Source organism: Taeniopygia guttata, chromosome 3 (genome assembly GCF_048771995.1).
Source record: "Taeniopygia guttata chromosome 3, bTaeGut7.mat, whole genome shotgun sequence".
Taxonomy (NCBI): domain Eukaryota; kingdom Metazoa; phylum Chordata; class Aves; order Passeriformes; family Estrildidae; genus Taeniopygia; species Taeniopygia guttata.
In genome coordinates, this window is record NC_133027.1 from 96,076,980 (window position 1) to 96,095,049 (window position 18,070).

Consider the following 18,070-nt stretch of genomic DNA (forward strand, 5'->3'; position numbering starts at 1 on the left):
CCACAGTCTCTCATCTGCAAAGTGAGTTTCTTATCAAGGCAGTGATTCTCTAATTATGATGTTTAAGGTGCATCTTAAAATTAATCTCTTTGACTGGTTTCCACTAGAGGCATGTGGAGCTACATGATGAAATTTTGCTAAGAAATGGCCACTCTTACCCAAGCTGCTGGCATCATTTTGACTTTTCTTTCCTTCTTTGTCCAGTCCAACTTTGCCATGGGCCGCTTACCTTCAACATACAGGAAGTGCTACATGTTAGACTTTGGTCTGGCCCGCCAGTACACCAACACTACTGGGGAAGTTCGACCAGTAAGTACATTTCAATTAGTATTTTTCCATTTCTGCAACTGATTAGGAATGGAAAGGTTTTGTGGTTCTGTTTGTTTTGTTGTTCTTGTGCATGGTTGTTATATTGCACTGCATTTTCTGCAAGGTGAGAAGCAGCAAGTGGCTTCAGCTGAGTTGGGGATCTAAGAAGGGATGATAGATTTTGTCTTAAAAGATGTGTGGCTTTTTTTTTTTTTTTCTTTTATTTCCTTTAGGATAATCTTGTTTTCCACAGGCTTGCAATACTTACTGAGTACAATACGGACTAACAAAGTGGGTGAGCACAATGCTGGCCATGTAACTTCTGTAGCCCCAGGGGACTGGTCTAGTTCAGTTCTCTGTGGTCTGCGGAAACAGGTTGGTGTATTCTTAAAGATTTTTGTGAAAAAGTGTGCTAGGAGTTAGAGGCTGACCTGATCTCTGGGGCTGAGCTTACTGTAAGCTGCAGTCTGTAATGCTGTTCTCACTCTTCCTGGCTTTGGTTTTTATGTCTACTTCCCCTATCCAGATTTCCTAGCAGAGATATTTCAGTGTGCCTGCCTGGAGGGGAGGTAAGGGCAGGGGACATGACTTGTGCCATGTAATATGGGTTTTATCTTCAGTTCTTTTACCAGCATGGTGTTACTTGGGGTCACTCATAAGGATGTGTAAAGCTTCAGATATTCTAGGATCTATCAGAGAATTCCTAGATTTATTTCAGAACACAGTGCAAGCAGAGAGTGCTCATACAATATCTCTGTTTATCATCCTAGGCTTGCAGCTTTGGATCTGCACACTTTTTCCACCTGCAAAATAATTGTTGTTCTGGAAAATATTGATAATGTGCTAGCTAAATACAGAGACTCAGTAGTACAGGGTATGTTTGGGGAGTGAGAAGAAAGCAAAGGCCAGTGAGCAGATTTTGTGTCTAGTAGACAAATGTAGCTGGGGAGTTTTTTGGGGTTTTTTTTTTCTTCTTTTATAGGTTTTTTCAGTTTTCTTTTGCCCTGTAGTTGGGAGCAGCTCCAAAGGTTGTGCCTCTTATTCTTAGAAAGACACACATTACATACTACTGGCCTTCCTTGTCAATGCTTTTTAGTTTGGGGATAACCCTTCTCCATATTGCCCTTTACAAAATATAGCCCCATTCCTTTCCTCTTTCTGCAGTCAGAATTCAAGTCCATTACAGCTTGAAACTGGCATTTGATTTTCTGCAAAATTTCTTCTTTCTTAATGCAATAATTCTTCATGTCTGTATTTCAAGTCCCATTATTTGAACACTGTTCTTTCTTTACAATTAAAGAAATTAATTTTTCCAAATGTCTTTTCTTTTGAATCCTCTATTTTTCTCCTTTCTTACCATAATTTAAAATTACTTCACTTTTAGTTTACTCCCAGGCCCTGTTTTTAGAAACAGGTCTACATGCAGCCTTTTCCAGGGAAAAGATTTTTCAGCTGTGTCTTGCAAGCTGTGTCCTGCTTGCATTGGTGTGGGTGAGGGGGGCTTTGTCAGAGTGCAGGACTCCGAGAAGGCTTGTCTGCATTCTGCTCAGCCTCAGGTTCATTGCTTGCTTGCCACACATGGGTCTCATAGAAGGATGAATGACATATGATCTGTTCCTAAAAGCATCCATGCCATCCCCAGAGGGGTAGGAGTGTGCTTTCCTGAAAGTAGTGAAAAGTCTCCATTCATTTGGGATATAGGAGGAGCATACAGGATGAAGTCTCATATACCTAATGTACCTATTCTTCCACACCACACTTCAGGGTGTCAGGCTTTTTGACAGAAATGATACAATAAAAAACCACATAAATATTCACTTCAGTGTCTTTTAACATTATGCAATATTCACTGGGCTCTTTGGTGCTTTTGTGTCCCTGCTGTCTGATACCTCTTTGAGTCCCATTTATCAGACCAAGGCATTTGTCTGGAGAAGCACAGAGATGATTGCTGCCCAAGTAATGAACTGAGGATTAGGAAGGAGATGGAGGTGAAGGGTAGTATGAAGGCAAGAGAAATGAGACATTTTGTGGTGGTTTTGTGTTTTGGGTTTTTTTAATAAGAACTTTATCACTTGTTTAAAGAGATTATTTCAAGCCAATGAGGTAAATTCTTTTTTCTCCATTCTCTTTCCACTCATTTATCCATGGAGAATAAATTTTTCAGATTTATAACATAACTATTCTGAGCCTAGTATTTCTGTGGTTTGGTTCTCAGGTACAATACACAAGATAGGTGAGGGAAGGGACTTGCTCCTGTTTTTTTGGAAGCATGTCTGGATTTTGCTTTCAGCCATATTGAATTTTTTAACAGAAGTTTTCTGCTCACATAGATTGTCTGTAGTTTCCTACAGTTTCAGAAGCATTGTCATACTTCATGAATAATACTATAAAAGTATCAGCTGTTTTCATATCCTCTGAAATTCACAGCCACAATCTTATTATCACCTTTTCATAAAAACTCTGAATGACTTTCTAGTAATACAGATAATGATACAAGTCTTTAGTATGCTGTGGATTTGTTGGGTTTTGGGTTTTTTTTTAACTTACCTCTTGCCTCTTACTTTCTAGAGACTGATTAAAACTTTGAAGTGGAATAATTTCAAGGGCTGTCCCAGCAGCTTTTACATAGGGAGCTGTTACTCTCCTGAGCCTTTGATGAGTGTTGTAGATTTGATCTCTATATCTCTACAGAGGATGGCTATTTGACAGTTCAGCTTGATAGATCACCATTTGTGAAGTTGTGGCCCACTTGACATAACTAAATCCAGGTTTTTTCTGAATCTGAATTTATCCTGTGCTTCTAGGAAAACAAAACTGATCTCCCTTGTGTGGGATGCTAATATTAACACAGATGCTAGTCTTTGGAGAGAAACTATTCTGGCACAGATTTGCTGTCACAGGAATGGTCTCACCCCTCTACTGCTTTCCCATTGCCACATGTTACAAAGTCTGCTGGGAACAGTCTGCAGGAACTTACATTGCTTTATAAGGACAGAAGATAGTTGGGACCAGAAGGTGTGTAAGGAAGCATCAGCAACCTTTCTTCCCTCTGTTGACAATCAGGGAAGCTCAGCTGTTCTCAACAGTCTCATGATTTGATATTTCTTTGTGGGTTGTAGAAGTCAGGCTTTGATAGTCACTCCTTTGGACAGGCAGAGCAGATGTGCATTGGTCATGTAGCCATGTGGTGTCTGTGGTGTGCTGGGAGCTGCTTAGGGCCTGGCTGAAGGCTCTTACTTTGGCTACCAGCAGCATTTCTGGCATTTGCATCACAGCCAACATCATGGCTAAGCAAGGGGGACTCTGGCTATTACAAAAAACAGGACAGATTGCTAGTGGACAAAAAAAAAAAATATTTGCAGTGTGTTTTGTTTTTTTTGAACACTTGCAAGGACAAGTTTCTGAACAAGGAACAGCCAGGCAGCTTGCCAGGACTGCTAGAGGAGTTGCTGATTTCTTACTGCTCCTCCTTGCCTCTCTAAGCCACACTCTCTCCTTTTCAAAAGGTGGCAAATTGTGGTTAGGATCTGACATATATATTCAGCAAGGTATGTTTGACCTGAAATTTTTCATGTCTCAAGGGTGTACTGCCAGTGATAAATTCACAAAGTATTCCTGGTTCATTAAGCTTAGTAACATCTTTTGGTACTCAAGACTTATGTTTTCTGACAAAAGACAGAAAAAACTACCTAGTCACAGTAAGCAGGGCCTTCTGCAGGGCTCTGAGCCTCCCAACATCCCTTTTCTATGGAATATATCTAACTTTGTACACAGCTATAAAGCTTAAATGAGAGAGAGTTCAATATGCCTGCTCCCATTCTGCCTGTGGCTTAAATACCTGGTGTTTGTGGTATTCTGCTGTCAAGTGAGGAACTCCTATAGGGGAGGAACCTTTTGAACCTGAAACATCCAAACTCTGGGTGAGTGCTCTAATGCTGGAGAGAAGAATCACACACAGATTCACAGGATGGGTAAAGTTGGAAGGGACCACAGTGGGGCATCTGATCCAGCCTTCCTGCTCAAACAAAGTCATCCCAGAGTACATGGCGCAGGATTGCATCCAGATGGTTCTTGACTATCCCCAGTGAGGAAGACTCCACAGCCTCTCTGGGCAGTCTGTCCCAGTGTTCAGGCACTGCACAGGGAAGTTCTTCCTCATGTTCAGGTGGCACTTCCTGAGCCTCCGTTCCTGCCCCATTGTCCCACTTGCCCCTTGTCCCATTGCCCAGCCCCGCCGAGCAGAGCCTGGCCATGCTCTGGCCCCTCCCTGCAGGCACTGACAGACATTGGTGAGGTTCTCTCAGTGTCTCTTCTCCAGGCTGAGCAGACCCAGCTCCCCCAGCCTCTCCTCAGAACTGAGGTGCTCCAGTCCCTTCATCATCTGTGTCACCCTCTGCTGGACCCTCTCCAGGAGCTCCACGTCTCTCTTGTCCTGAGATCCCAGAACTGGGCACGGCACTCCGGACTGGCCTCACCAGGCCAGGATCTCCTCCCTTGACCTGCTGGAAATACTCTTCTTAATGCTTCTCAGGATACCATTTGCCTTCTTGGCAACAAGGGCACTGCTGGTTCATGGACAGCTTGTTGTCCACCAGGTTCTCCAGGAAACTGTTTCTCTTCAGTGCTGTCCTTCCCTTATGACTACAAACCTTCATTGCTTGTTTTCCTGGCTTTGCTCAATGCTCACAAGAAAACTCCTGGATTGCTTCACCCTGCCATGTTATCTCTGCAATATGTCAATGCAGGAGCAGTAGATGCAGGAATAATCCAAGCCCCATGTGAGTACCAGGGTTTGCAATTGCAAGGCTTTCTTCAGTTTTCTAAAGAAGGTTTCATCAGGCAGTCAGTAGCAGGTGGTTATTATGCTGCCTGTACCGATCACTTACCCATCAATAGTGACTGTCCCATCCCCTGCTCCAAGAAAAGCTAAACACATTCAAGCCATTCCTGTGAAAATGCACCTCCTTGCCTTCCCAGTCCTTTTTTCCATTCATTGCAGCACTTAAGCCATGCAAGCAGTCCCACCAAGTCTCTGTCATCCCAGTGAGACCATAGATTTGCAATGGCACATAGAGTACTAACTGCTCCTGTTTGTTACACACATGTAGGAGGTTTTGGACAGGCACTCAAGGTGGGCCCTCTGTTGTGCTGCTTCCCCAAGAGAGACATGGAAGCTTCTATCATCATCTCCTGGGGCGCCTCCTCACAGTCTCTGCTCTTCTATTTCTCTTCAGGTTACAGTAATCCTGTCCTGCTGCACCTGCTTTTAGTTCTTCTCACTGATTAGCAAGATGAGATGCCAAGTCTTTGCAAAGATGTTCTTGCCACTGTGTCAAATGGGTCCCTTCTTCCACCAACAGTTCTTTTTCCTCAAAGAGGGACCTTTGGTCATAGAAGTCAAAGCCACATCTTTGACAGCTTGGTGTTGACTTGCACTATGCAAGCTTCTCCTGGCAGGATTTAGGAGAGCACCCAGACCCCCATGCCTCAAGGTCTGTAGTCACTCTTAGAATATTCGAGGTCACTGCTTGAAAACCAGGCACTTTTGGTGTTCCCATGAATGAGCTGCAAGTGTTAATAGTCAGATGACCACACAAAGTTGGCAATCTGTCCTTATTATCCCATATCCAGGTTCCAAACAAGCCACAGAGCTCTTGAGACATCGAGTTAGGTCAGTAGATGGGGACTTTTATTTGCTGCAGGAAGGAATCCTCAGTGACCATGGCTCACCTTTGCTTCCCTGTACAGACATTTGATCCCTGTACAGACCTTTGATTGAGGCTCAGGTAGCTCCCCTGGCAAGATTTTGTTCCTCCTCAGCAGTTCCCAGGATACTTAATCTATTCTGCACCTGCAGATCTGCATGTGGAGCAGCAGCCTCTCTTCTGCTGCCAGCTTTCCCTTCTTTTGGGAATATCCATCTGTTACTCCTTTGAGCATTATCACTAGCGGCCCTTTTTTCCTTGCATTGAAGGGTTCTTGATTTTTTCTTCCAGAGGCTCTGTGAAGATTCTGTTGATCTTGTTCATGTGGGGAACCAGGCCCTGTAGCCCATCACCACCACTACTGCAGGCCCAGTGAGGCACACAGTTCCTGGGCAAAGTTCCTGGGCTCCCTCACACCTTTGCTTTGTTAAGTGCTGTCACAGCTGCTACAGCTCTGTTAGTTATCAGTTTATAAATGCCATAAAGAGAGGGGGAAAATTAAATCAAAATTTTAATGCTTTTCATGATAAAGTTTTTGTTAAACATTAAGAACCAACCTCACAGTTAAACTTTTAAAGGAAATCATGTTCTGAATTTGGCTGATTTCAAAACTCCTTGTTTATTGCCTCTTTAAAGGACAGCTATAGTTGACACCACTCAAATGAGAGAGAAACGTGTTTTGCAGTGCAATTTCTTTTAGTGTGGACCTTTTGAGGTGTTTTTGAAAACTCAGCTGTAGTGTATGGACTAGCTTGTTCTTGCCTATATGCACAAATGCTACAGAGAAAACTGTTGGTGATGTGCTACTTTCCCTTAGAAAAGCTGTGTAGACTTTTCCTAATTAGAAAGGTAGCTATCCCAGCTAGTTACATTTCTGCTGATTTTGTTCTTTAGAAGAGTGTCAAATTTTCATTCTCATGTGTGGGGCCTGAACCATCATTGTGCCTTTTAAAAATTAGTATTGCACATGCCAGATGAAACAAAATGTATCTGCCCAGCTCCCTGTGACCTACCTGTAGGACATCCAGAAGCGTCTCCTTTAGGACTGGAGACAGGTTACCTGAGATTAATAGAGCCAGTGATGCAATTGTTATGGTCCATATGGAATAGGCTGATGAAAACCACACCACCTTTTTAGTGCCTTTGTACAAATGTAGATGAGGTAACAGCTGGTGATGCATAGGGTACCACCCATCCAGTTTCAAATAAGGTGTTGCAGATCTAAGTAGTGCTCAGAAGACAGTAATGATAAACTTGCATGAAGTGGGATTGAAAAGATTGTGATTACAACATGCACAAGAAGATGAATGAAAGGAATTTTGTTAATGTCTGTAAAATACTAGTTAGTAAGTACTTGTATTTGCAGGGGATACACTTCTGAGAAACTAGTCCAGTCTTTTCTTCCCAATTTTCTCCCCTTCCCTTATTCCCTCCCACCCAAAAAGTCTATTTTGTGGAGAATCCCAAGACCTTTCATAACAAATTTGATGTTACAGGATGCAGTGATCTATTTTAAGGATTTAACTATTATTTCCTCTAGATGCAATCTTCTGCTGTGGTTCAAATAGAGACATGAACAGTTTTATTCACTGTAACATCCTGGTTGTACAACCCACCTTTGCCATGCAGCAGTATCAGTAGTCAGTGCTAAGACAAGAGAACTAAGCAACTGGGGAATGAACTGAGAAAATTTGGGGTTCTTTAAATATGTAGAATTCTCTTCTTTAGAATGTGCACAAGTCAAATTTTTCATCTTGCACTAATTTTTATAGCAGAGAGCTGGACTAGCAGAATCTGTTTGATATGGAGAACTAAGGCTGAGAAGAAAATGTGAACTTGAAGGGAGAAATGAACATAAACATTGTTATGCAGATGATGAACAACATATGCTTGTGTAATGGAGGTGTTCTGAGTCATGAAGGTCTTCTGTGCTAATGTAGGTCACGTTTTGGACAAGAACTCCTTGATCATTGCTGGGCTCTGCCTGTTTTGTCACGTGCAGTACAGAAAGCATTGTGTCTTTCCTCTGTCTGTGACTCCACAAATATTAATTGCAAGCATTCAAAGGTTTAGCAGCTTGATCTTAATTGTTTACTTGAAAATAGAGGCTATGTTTTTCCTGAAGCCTCTCTCCCATTGCAGGATGTGACAGTGGACTGTTCTGCTCAGCAAGCATTTTATTTTAGCTTAGTCAGCTGCAGCCCATTGATTAGATCTGATCCTTGTGGCTCAGACTGCACTGCAGTAGTTTGCAGTGCCTTGCTGGAGACTGCACATGCACGAGGGCGGCTCTGGGAGTCAGTGGGCACAGGGATGATGGTGTAGGCAGGACAGTGCACAGCCTGTGCAGAAGAGCGTGAGGAAGGCTGAAGAAATGTGTCAGCTAATTGAGAAAAAGGTATTTATTTTCCAAATGTCTGTGCATAGTGTTAAAAATAAACTTTGCTGCAGTGAGCAAAGTATTAGAAGAGGAGATGATGGCTTGTTTTTCTACTAAGTAGCTTTCCCCCCACTGGAAAATGAGCTATAAAATAACACAGAGGACAGGAACTTCTACATCCTAATACCCCAGATATTCAGACAGAGAAGCCCAGTAGCTTTATATTTGCTTTGTTCTTGAAATACATGTTAATCTGTAGTATTACATAAGAAATTAACATTTTGGAGTAGAATAACAGATTTGTGGAGCTGTATTACTATATTAGCTTGGGTGGGAACATAATTTTTGTCTCAAGCTTTGTACTGTAAAAAGGTAATCACAGGAAAGGCTGAAAAACACAGCACATTCACATTTGTTCAGACATGAGGGAAAGGAAAAAGAATGGACCTCGGTCTTAAAAACACTGCACATTTAATATATAACAGAAATGCAATTTCACTGGAAATGCAATTTGTTATAAAACAAATTGTCACAAAAATTATGTTATGGTTCTCATTGTTACTTTAATTGCTGGAGTAGCAAATTAGGACTTGAGAAGTGAGATTATGTTCTGATTTAAAATGCCACAGTTACAGAAATTCAAAGCTGTTGAAACTAAATGTATGGAAAGCAGACTAGGTGATGGATTTGAAACTCTCTTAGCAAGCAGGGAATCTGGTATCTTGCTACATGTGGCTGTCTCTCTGCTTTCCTCCCGTAAAGCCCAGGGTCAACGAGGGTGACCTCAGATCATCTGCATCAGGTTGTTGTTGGTTTTATTTTACACAGCAGCTGCTAAAGGGTTGAGGGAAAAGAAGACAGCTCAGGCTCAAATTTTATGTATACCTGCAGGGGACTGAGATCCCATTTTCCATCTCTGAGTGCTTTTACTACCAAGCTGCAGGGGATACATTATATCTGAATGTGCCATTTCCTTCTGGTTGATGCTATTCCACTTGAAGCTCTGATTATTCTTCCCACTGGAAAACTGAGGGAGGAATATAAAACTCTTACTGTGACGAGTGATAGGGGAGCAGAGGCTTTGCTCCCTAGGTGAGTGAATGTTGGATTTGAGTTGGATTGCAGGTGAGATTTCCCCTCAGTCAGGTAAGTGCATTTGCTGCCAGGTCATACACTTCCTCCCTCTTGGTAATAATTATTCATGTATTCCATGCAAAAGGTATCGTTTCCAACCTGTATGTTTTTAACTTGCATCTCAAAGCACCCTATGGCTTAGGGATGAGAGTGTGCTCTGGAAGGAGGGAGATGGGGTTTACATGTGGTTTGAACTTCAGTGTGCTGCACCTCAGTGATTGCCACAGCTGCCTTTTGATAGAAAAGAATCATCATCTCCATCTGGTTCCAGGAAAGCATTTTGTACTCTAAATCCCAAAGGAGATGTGACTCCAAAATATTTCCATTGTAGTGATTCCCTTGTTCTGTTTCAGTGGATGAGAAACTTATCTTTCTTACTTAGCTCTCTGTTTTTTCTGTGGGGATATTCTGTGCTGCTTTTTGCCTTATGGGACCTTGCATGTAAGAAACAAGTGGAGCTCTGAGGCGAAAGCTCTCTTGTTAAAAATCATGATAACTGAATAATAGGATTACAACTGAAATAAGCTTTTGACTAAAAAAAAAACTTGTTCTTTGTTTTTACTCTGAGAAAGACATTCTCATCTTCAGCACAAGTTCAGGTGCTGGAATCATGTGATGCATGCTATTTAAAAAGACAAAATACCTTGGTCTTTAATGATGTTAAATTCATTGTAAGTTTTGAATTCTCCTGAAGTAAAGTAGCAACAATGTCATTTTAACTCACCTGCTCTGTGTCTTTCGATTTGGAAAAAATAGCAGGAGACTTAAATAGCTTTCTCAAAACTAAATTTCATGCAAAATTTATGAAATTCTTAGGATTTGCACGTTTTTAGGAAAGGGGAATAGTGAGACTCAAATAAAAAACTCCGTTGTGTGGATTGCTTTTGATTACTTGATTTCTATTGGAATAAGTATCTTTCAGTCAAGGTCTTTCCTCAGGTCACTGAATTGAGTTTTAAGGTTATGTAATATAATATTAATTTTTACCTCTGATGAGGATGTCCCTCAGATTTCTCTACTGTGCCATTCACAGATACAATGATTGCTCATGTGACCTAAAAGCAGCACTGAGTTTCATCCTGCTCTCTCCCAAACCACCATTCTGCATCCCCCCATGGACAGTGGAGCACGGCAGCACTCACCAGGGAAAGGGAACATGCCTGAAGTTGGCAGCTGTGAAACCTCTAAAGTTGGCAAGCCACTGTTTGTATGGAGATTGATTGTGAGAAAGCAAGGTAGTGGTTGCAGAAAAAAAAACAAGTATCTTGGGTGAGAACCCGTAACAATTCAAATAGGAAAGGGGACATTGCTGTTGATTTTTAGACCTTATGTGCTAATGTTAGAAATTGCTCTGGATGAAAAGGGCAAGGGATGAGGGAGCAAATCCCCTTATGGGCTATTAGATCAGTTTGGTTAGGGGAGGAAGGGAGGAGTACACATGAGATAATTGTAGGAAGGAAAACCACAGTAGAAGTGTACAAGTGACCTGTGGTAAGGCTGTCTGCATGTCTGCTCTCAGCTTTGTTTTTCCAGTTATTAGGTGTGATATGCAGGCAGGGGAAGGTTTTCCCTAGAGGGCCCCCTCTCACCACTTACAGAGCACTCAGAAATCACACAGGCTCACAAAAGTCTAAATGAAACTGAGCACAGGTTGGGCTAACAGCCCTGGGAAGGGTGATGGGAGATGGCAACAGCTAAACGAGACACAGGTTTCTGTTGGGATACAATATTGAATGTTTTTTAATTCGTTTCTGTTTAATTTTTTTTCTCATTTTGTTGGTTTTTTTTATCATGTTTTTCTTTGGGTTTCTCTCTGTTTTACAGTTCTTTTGGGCTCTTCTTTTGAGGCTGTGTTTGATGCGTTGGCTTCCCATCCGCTGCTCGTAACCATCTCTGCTATGAGTTGTGAGTGAGCCATCACCATGCTTCTGGGTTTTCATTTTGGTTTGTGCTTTTGTTATATATGGAAGTCCAAATTACACCTGGTTTTCTTTTTTCCTTTATGATATGTTTTTTTTTCAGCAGGAACATGGCAGCTACCTAAATGTGATGCAAAAGCCTAGAACACTTGGGATTCTCTCTGAGGGGCTGGCAGATATTTGGGTGCTGCCAGACTGATTTTGTCAATTCTGTGGTTTCAGAGACAAGGGGAAAGGAATTTTCTCATCTTACTTTTCTGTCTTCAGCTTCCTCTGTTCATTTCTGACTCCCTGTGGGCATACAATATGATGCAGTCATTAATGACTCCACAAAATGCTGCTGTTTAAATTAAAAAGTCAAAATGCATATAAGAGGTGTGGATTTTGTCCTCCCCAGAAGAGGTGGGGAGAAGCATATCCCTACATCTCCTTCATGATGTCTGAAGAAGCAGAAGGTTCCTAGAGGTCACAGGAATGCTTCCTTTTAGTTCAGTTAAAGCTTTGTTTCACTTTTCCTTTTTCCCACAACCTTTCAACATAAGTCATTTCTATCTAAAATATATCTCCAAATGCTTTCCATGATCTGTGGCATCTCCTTTCTCATTACCACCTTCTCTTCAAACTGTGCTAACTTTTTTTATTTTTTCATGTTCTTACTGCTGAAACTTCTTTTCCTGACTCCAGGGGAGATGGGTTAATATCCTAGATGACAGTAGGCCTGCCAGGGGCAAAGGTTGTGCATCTCATGAGGTGTCTGCACAGGCTTCAAGAAAGCGGGGGAGGAAACAATGGTCATGGTCGTGAGAGTACCACAGTCACAAGAAACAGCAGGAGGAAAGTATTGGCATCCAAATACAAGTTTTTAGGAAGGCAGCTGAAAATCAGGACTTTCAAAATATCTAGTTTCCTTTTGCCAGTGAGACAAAAGGAATAATTTTAGTCTGTATGAATGAACATGTTATGAGGAGAAGGGATTCTCATGAATGAGAAAATATGAGCACTCCTCAAATAAAAGGGAAGCATGCAGGAAAGACAGACTGCATGTGAATCATGAGGGAGCCACTGTTGGCACTTGAAATACAAATGTTTAACCTGGAGAATGATGGGTGTATAAAAGTACAGTTTGGAAAATGCATCCACTTCATACAGGATTTTGTTACCTAGTTCTGTCTCTGTCTGTGAGGTGGTCTACATTGCTAATGCAGTGAAAGGAACACAGAGTATAGGTTTTGCTCTGTGGTAGTGATCTAACACATTCTCCCAAGCTGAAACTCATTTTAAACCAAGCTTCTAACACAATGCAGCACTGTGTAATAAAGCACTTCAGATTTGTAGTAGACTCAATATCAGTGAAAGAAGTGATATGCTTTATAACATTTTTTACAGTAATACTGATATGTAAAAAAAGAATCACCTATGTGGTTTAAAATTGTATTTTAACTTGCTAGCTTATTATATATTCATAATTTTGGGGATTCAAATCAGTTGGATTATATATTACTCCATAGTCTGAAGCTCCTAACTGTTGCAATTTCAATTATGTCTCAACTGTGGACTGATGTGGACAAAAAGGAGGCTTTATCCAGGCTCTTATCCACTGCTGGCCGCAGTGGTAGGATGAAGTTTTTAACTGGAAGAAATTAAGTGTGTAAAGAAATCATCTGGAAAATTAATGTTTATGAATCCAGAAGAAAAGTCAATAATAGTTAGGTCTGCAGCATGTGCTACAACAAATGCTCAGGGAGGAATTGTTTGTTTGAATGGAAAACAAGGTATCTCCACAGCCTGGGAAACACTTGATTGCAGTGACAATTCCTTGTGACTAGCAGGGCAGGCAAATATGGTAAAAGAGGTGCAATCTTTATGAGCAAAAGACAGTATTACACAGTTAGCATCTGCCTGTTTTGTTCAAAGGACTCTAAAGGTCCTGTCAAAGTAACTGCAAAGTCTTGCTCAGTTGCAGTACTCTCCCTTCCCTGAGGTCCCACATGAGAAAGGAGTGGAGGGAAAGCCCTCTGGGTTCAGGTGTGGGACTGCTGGGGAGCAGCAGGTCATGCTGGCTGTGGGACAGATTCAAGGTTAAAGGCCTGCACCAAAAGCTGGGCTTTGCTTTGCTTTTGAGAGAGGAGAGTTTTGCTAGCAGTGCTTGCAAACTGCCTGGCATTGGTTTCAGAACAGAGCTAATTAAAGACTGCACAGATAGCCTGTCTGCCAGAAATAGTAAGTATTGATCTAAAATAATTTTTAGAGACATTGCTGATATACTGAAGCCAGCCCACGTGATACTTGGTTCAGTACTTGCATGGACTGCAAAAATGGAATAATTTTTGTTCTGAAAACATTGCAGGTTACATGTTAGAATTGTTCACAATATGGTTCATGAAAAGTATCCAAACACACTGTCTTCCATTCATAATAGAAAAGAGGGCTATCTACTTTTTATTTGAATGTGTAGAGCAAATTTATGGTGATGGCTGTATTCCAATGGGCCAGTATTCTCCTTTTCAGGAACTCATATCAGTTAATTATGTGGAATTCTGAAAAATAGTTTGCAGTCATTTGTCAGTGGGAATCCTGAATTGCATAGTTCTGAGATGAGGCACATGATCACAAATATAATATCTCTACTATTACCTGCTGCTAAATAAGTATCTTATAGCTCAAGCTGGTGTACTGCAAGATTAAATGCTGGATTAAGTGCATGGGGTATGTATATGTGTTCTCTTTGGGGAGTATTTGATTAGCATAAAAGAGTTGTAAGATAGACTTGCAGCTTTTTTTTTTTGCTTAGAGTCTTTATATCTTAAGAGCTGCATTGTACACTGTACAGGTGTGAGTATGATACATGGTGTTGGTGAACTTATTAAACAAATACCGGGAATTTTATTCTTTCTGAGAATATTGAAATTTAGAGCAACTTCCCTGTACCCAAAAGGAAGCAACTGAATTGTACATATTTAAAGTCACAAAAGGGTGCCCTAGAATAGAAGTACAGAGTTTTAGGCCTAGTTCTGGAAGTACAAGCACAGCTGAAAGAACAAACCTGAATCCACTGACCTCTGTGGGACAAGTTACTGAATTAACTTGTTATTAACATGCTCAATTTTCTTTTGGAGTAGGAACTTAATTTTGAATATTGTTTAGTTCTTTGCCCAAGCTTAGCCTTATGATGGAAGAAGTCTGGGCCTGAACCTGGTTTACCACAAGAATTTTGAAACCACTGCTGTTAAGTCTTGTTAACTCTGGTGCTTCTAGTTCAACTAAGAGAATTTGGTGCATGTCATTATTTAAATGCAAGTTTTTTCAGAGTGACATCTGCATTAAGTGAACTCACATGGTCAAATGTTCTTGTGGAGGCAGCAGTAGAAAGAGTTGGAACACTTGCTCAGCCCCCAAAACAGAGAAAGCCTCCAGATGGGACAAGTAAGTCACAGGAGGACTGCCTTTCCACACCCACTGTATCAAGCCTTTAATTCCCAAGGACATGAAAAAGAGAACCAGGGAAAGAGAAAATAAAGATAGGATATACTGGGAAGAATCTGGAAAAAAGCAGGAACTCTGAAAGTCGTAGAGGTTCCTGATTTGTTGGAGTCTTACAGAAGATGCTTACAGCAGTGTCAGCAAACACTTGTGGTCATCTGTCAGAGTAGGTGATCCCCATTCCCGTCCTGACCAGACCATCTTTGGATTCTGCTTAACTCACGTTACTCATGACTCAGTTTTGCACTTCTTTACTAGCTTTTCCCTTGACCTGGAGTTTAAAAAGGAATATCTGACCCTGGTTAATGTTCTTATCTCTATGCCTGGACTGTTACTATTCTAACATAGCACTGTAACCACCTTGCCTTCTCTGTAGAGCTTTCCTAGATATGCAGAATCGAAGAACACTCTCTCTGTAGCTGCTAGAGCACAAGAAGGCAGTAAGAACCTTGTATTCCTCGGATGCATACAAAATAGCAATTTAGACAAGAAGTTCTCAGGAGTTGGCTGCACAGGGGATTCAGTCACCCACTCTGTTTCTGAGATATTTCTCTTGCCTCCCTCCAGCCTCGCAACGTTGCTGGTTTCCGAGGAACCGTCCGCTATGCCTCCGTGAATGCGCACAAAAACAGAGTGAGTATTTTGGAGTTATAAGGAGTTACCAGTAGGACAATTCCCCCTCAGAAAGCTGTTTCCAGGAACAAAGAAGCAAGAGGTGTGAATTCTGGTTTGTTTTCTACAGAAGTTAGTATATCAGAAGATTTCTGTTAGGTAGTTAACGCTGTTGACTGTAAAATCAAAATTATACTTCACTTATTGGGTCCTCTATTGTTGCCAGACTTTAAAATTGTAATTATTACATTACTAAACACTTTTTGAAGGCAAAAGTAAACCACACTGAAGGGGAAATCTGGTTAAGTTCCAGGCTGTTTCCTGCTGGTTTCTAGCAGAACTTGGCCAGGAATTACCAAGTGCCATGTCCCCAGATCCATTCTTGATCCGTAATTTTTAATATTAACATAGTGCCATCAGGAGAAGAGCCACCTGGTGAAAGCTAGGGTTTTTTTCCCTGAAAAGAACCATTATTTACATAGTGTCTGGCCTGTTTCATGATAAATGCTTCTAGAAGGCTCATCTTCATTCTTCTCAAAACACTCTTCTCTCCTATTTCAGTAGTGTTCCTTTGCAGACAGTAAACAATAAGTTTGGACAATTCTGTCAGGCACAGGGTGTGATTCTTGAAGTGTCCTGCACAGGGCCAGGAGTTGGACTGAATGGTCCTGATGGGTCACTTCCAACTCAGCATCTTCTATGGTTTTAAGTTCTGCATTTCTACTGCTAAGTGCCTGCCACATGGAAACTGTCAGCCCTCCTGCACTGCCTTCAGGTTTCTGGCCTTACTTGGAATGAGATTGTAGGATTATCTGTGACATACAAAGAAATGTCAGGGTTTTTTAGGGAAGGAGCAAGTTATTGTCTACAAAACGTGGAAAGTGTGGTGCGGGGAGGGCAGCTGAATGCCATAATGAATTCTTTCTGTTTCTTGAGAGACACAGAGAAACCTGAGGTATAATTTTTGTGAGAGCTGAGTAGGCCCAGCTGTAGCTGGCATCAGCTGAATGTATATTTAGACACAAAAATTGCTGTATAATGCAGGCTATTTTGAGAAATCATATCCTAGACATTGGAAGTTGAGCACCAGAAATGAGTTCATGTGCTTTGACAATTTCAGCCTTTATCCGCATGTTTCCATTTCCCATTCACTACCCAGGAGGAGAGTTATATGTGGAAATGTTATAAATCTGTAAATTGTTGTGGTACATGATGGTGAGTCTTCTGCAAAAACCATTGAGCAGATTTGAATTATATTTAGGCTTTAAAATAATAATAATAGTAATAATGTGTTGTATATACAATGTGGGATCTTTCTTAATCTAGGTTATTCCATGTCCCATTAGTAGATATGTATCTTTAGCCTTTAATTTGGTTTTTTTAATCGTTGACTGGGAGGTATGACTTCTCTTCCTGCCCTTTAAAATGAGGTAGGTCATCTGGAGAGTACACCTGGACCCCTGAGCCATGTGGAACTTCGCTCCTCAGTCTTGGTATCTCTTTTCTCCAGGAGATGGGCAGACACGATGATCTGTGGTCCCTCTTTTACATGTTGGTGGAGTTTGCCGTTGGTCAGCTTCCGTGGAGAAAGATCAAAGATAAGGTAGGAAAACTGGTGTCTGTGCTTAAGAGAGGCTGCTACATTTTAATTATTATGACTCTTTACTATTCCTACTGCAGCTCAGTGCAGCTTTTTTTCTGGAGTCGAGCCAGAATCTCCTTTCTACCAGGTCTTGCTGCAAGCTGCTAAACTGCTTTTGTGTGTTCTGATACACGGGGTGGGCTTCTCTTATTTGGAGTAATTAGACATTTTTTATGTATATTGTTCATCATATTTGATCAAGTGTTTTTTACTTTTTTTCTTGCAAGTAAACAGTACAAGTGGAAAGACTAAGCTGTCCTTTTGACAAATAAAAAGAGCCTTTAGAAAGACAGGAGGGTAATGTTTTGCTGTGCCAAACAAGCCAAAAGGGATTTGAAATTAGAAAGTTAAACAGAATAAAGCTAAGTGTTCATGTTGTCTTGGAAATACTTTGTGCTAAAGAATAAAATCCCTGGAAAGAAGTAGGTCACCTGTGCAGCAAACTTCTGACTTAAGATTCCTCTTTGACCTCTGCCTTCAGTGCTCAACCTCCTTGTGCCTTGGACAGCACACAGAAGTGTGTAGACATTATGCTGGGTCTAGAAAGAGTCTGTGTTCCAGAATGAGAAGTCTTTATAAATGTGAAGCAATGGAAGAGATTCTTGGCTCTGAATTTTTTTTCTTTTTTTTTTCCCCAGGAGCAGGTTGGCATGATAAAAGAAAAGTATGAACACCGAATGCTGCTAAAACACATGCCTTCAGAGTTCCACCTTTTCCTGGATCACATTGCAAGCCTAGACTACTTCACCAAGCCAGACTATCAGGTGGGAGCCTATCTTTGTTACCCAGTGTGAGGCATGGCACTCTAGATTGGCATTTAGATTTTTTAACATTTCCATGAATGTGTTTATATCTGGCTGAGTATCAGCGACAGAGAGAGATGGGGAAG

General features: G+C 41.2%; 1 protein-coding gene across 4 annotated transcripts in view; it reads left to right on the forward strand.

Moving 5' to 3' along the window:
* TTBK1 (tau tubulin kinase 1) overlaps positions 1 to 18,070 on the forward strand; it is a 103,896-nt gene that overhangs the window by 41,480 nt on the left and 44,346 nt on the right. For 2 of the 4 annotated variants that reach the window (XM_030268888.4, XM_030268889.4), the window contains exons 6-9: positions 205 to 309; positions 15,495 to 15,560; positions 17,050 to 17,142; positions 17,820 to 17,945. In XM_030268888.4, coding sequence (XP_030124748.4) covers positions 205 to 309; positions 15,495 to 15,560; positions 17,050 to 17,142; positions 17,820 to 17,945 — 390 coding nt within the window. The other 2 variants (XM_072927452.1, XM_072927451.1) reach the window with 2 other exon arrangements.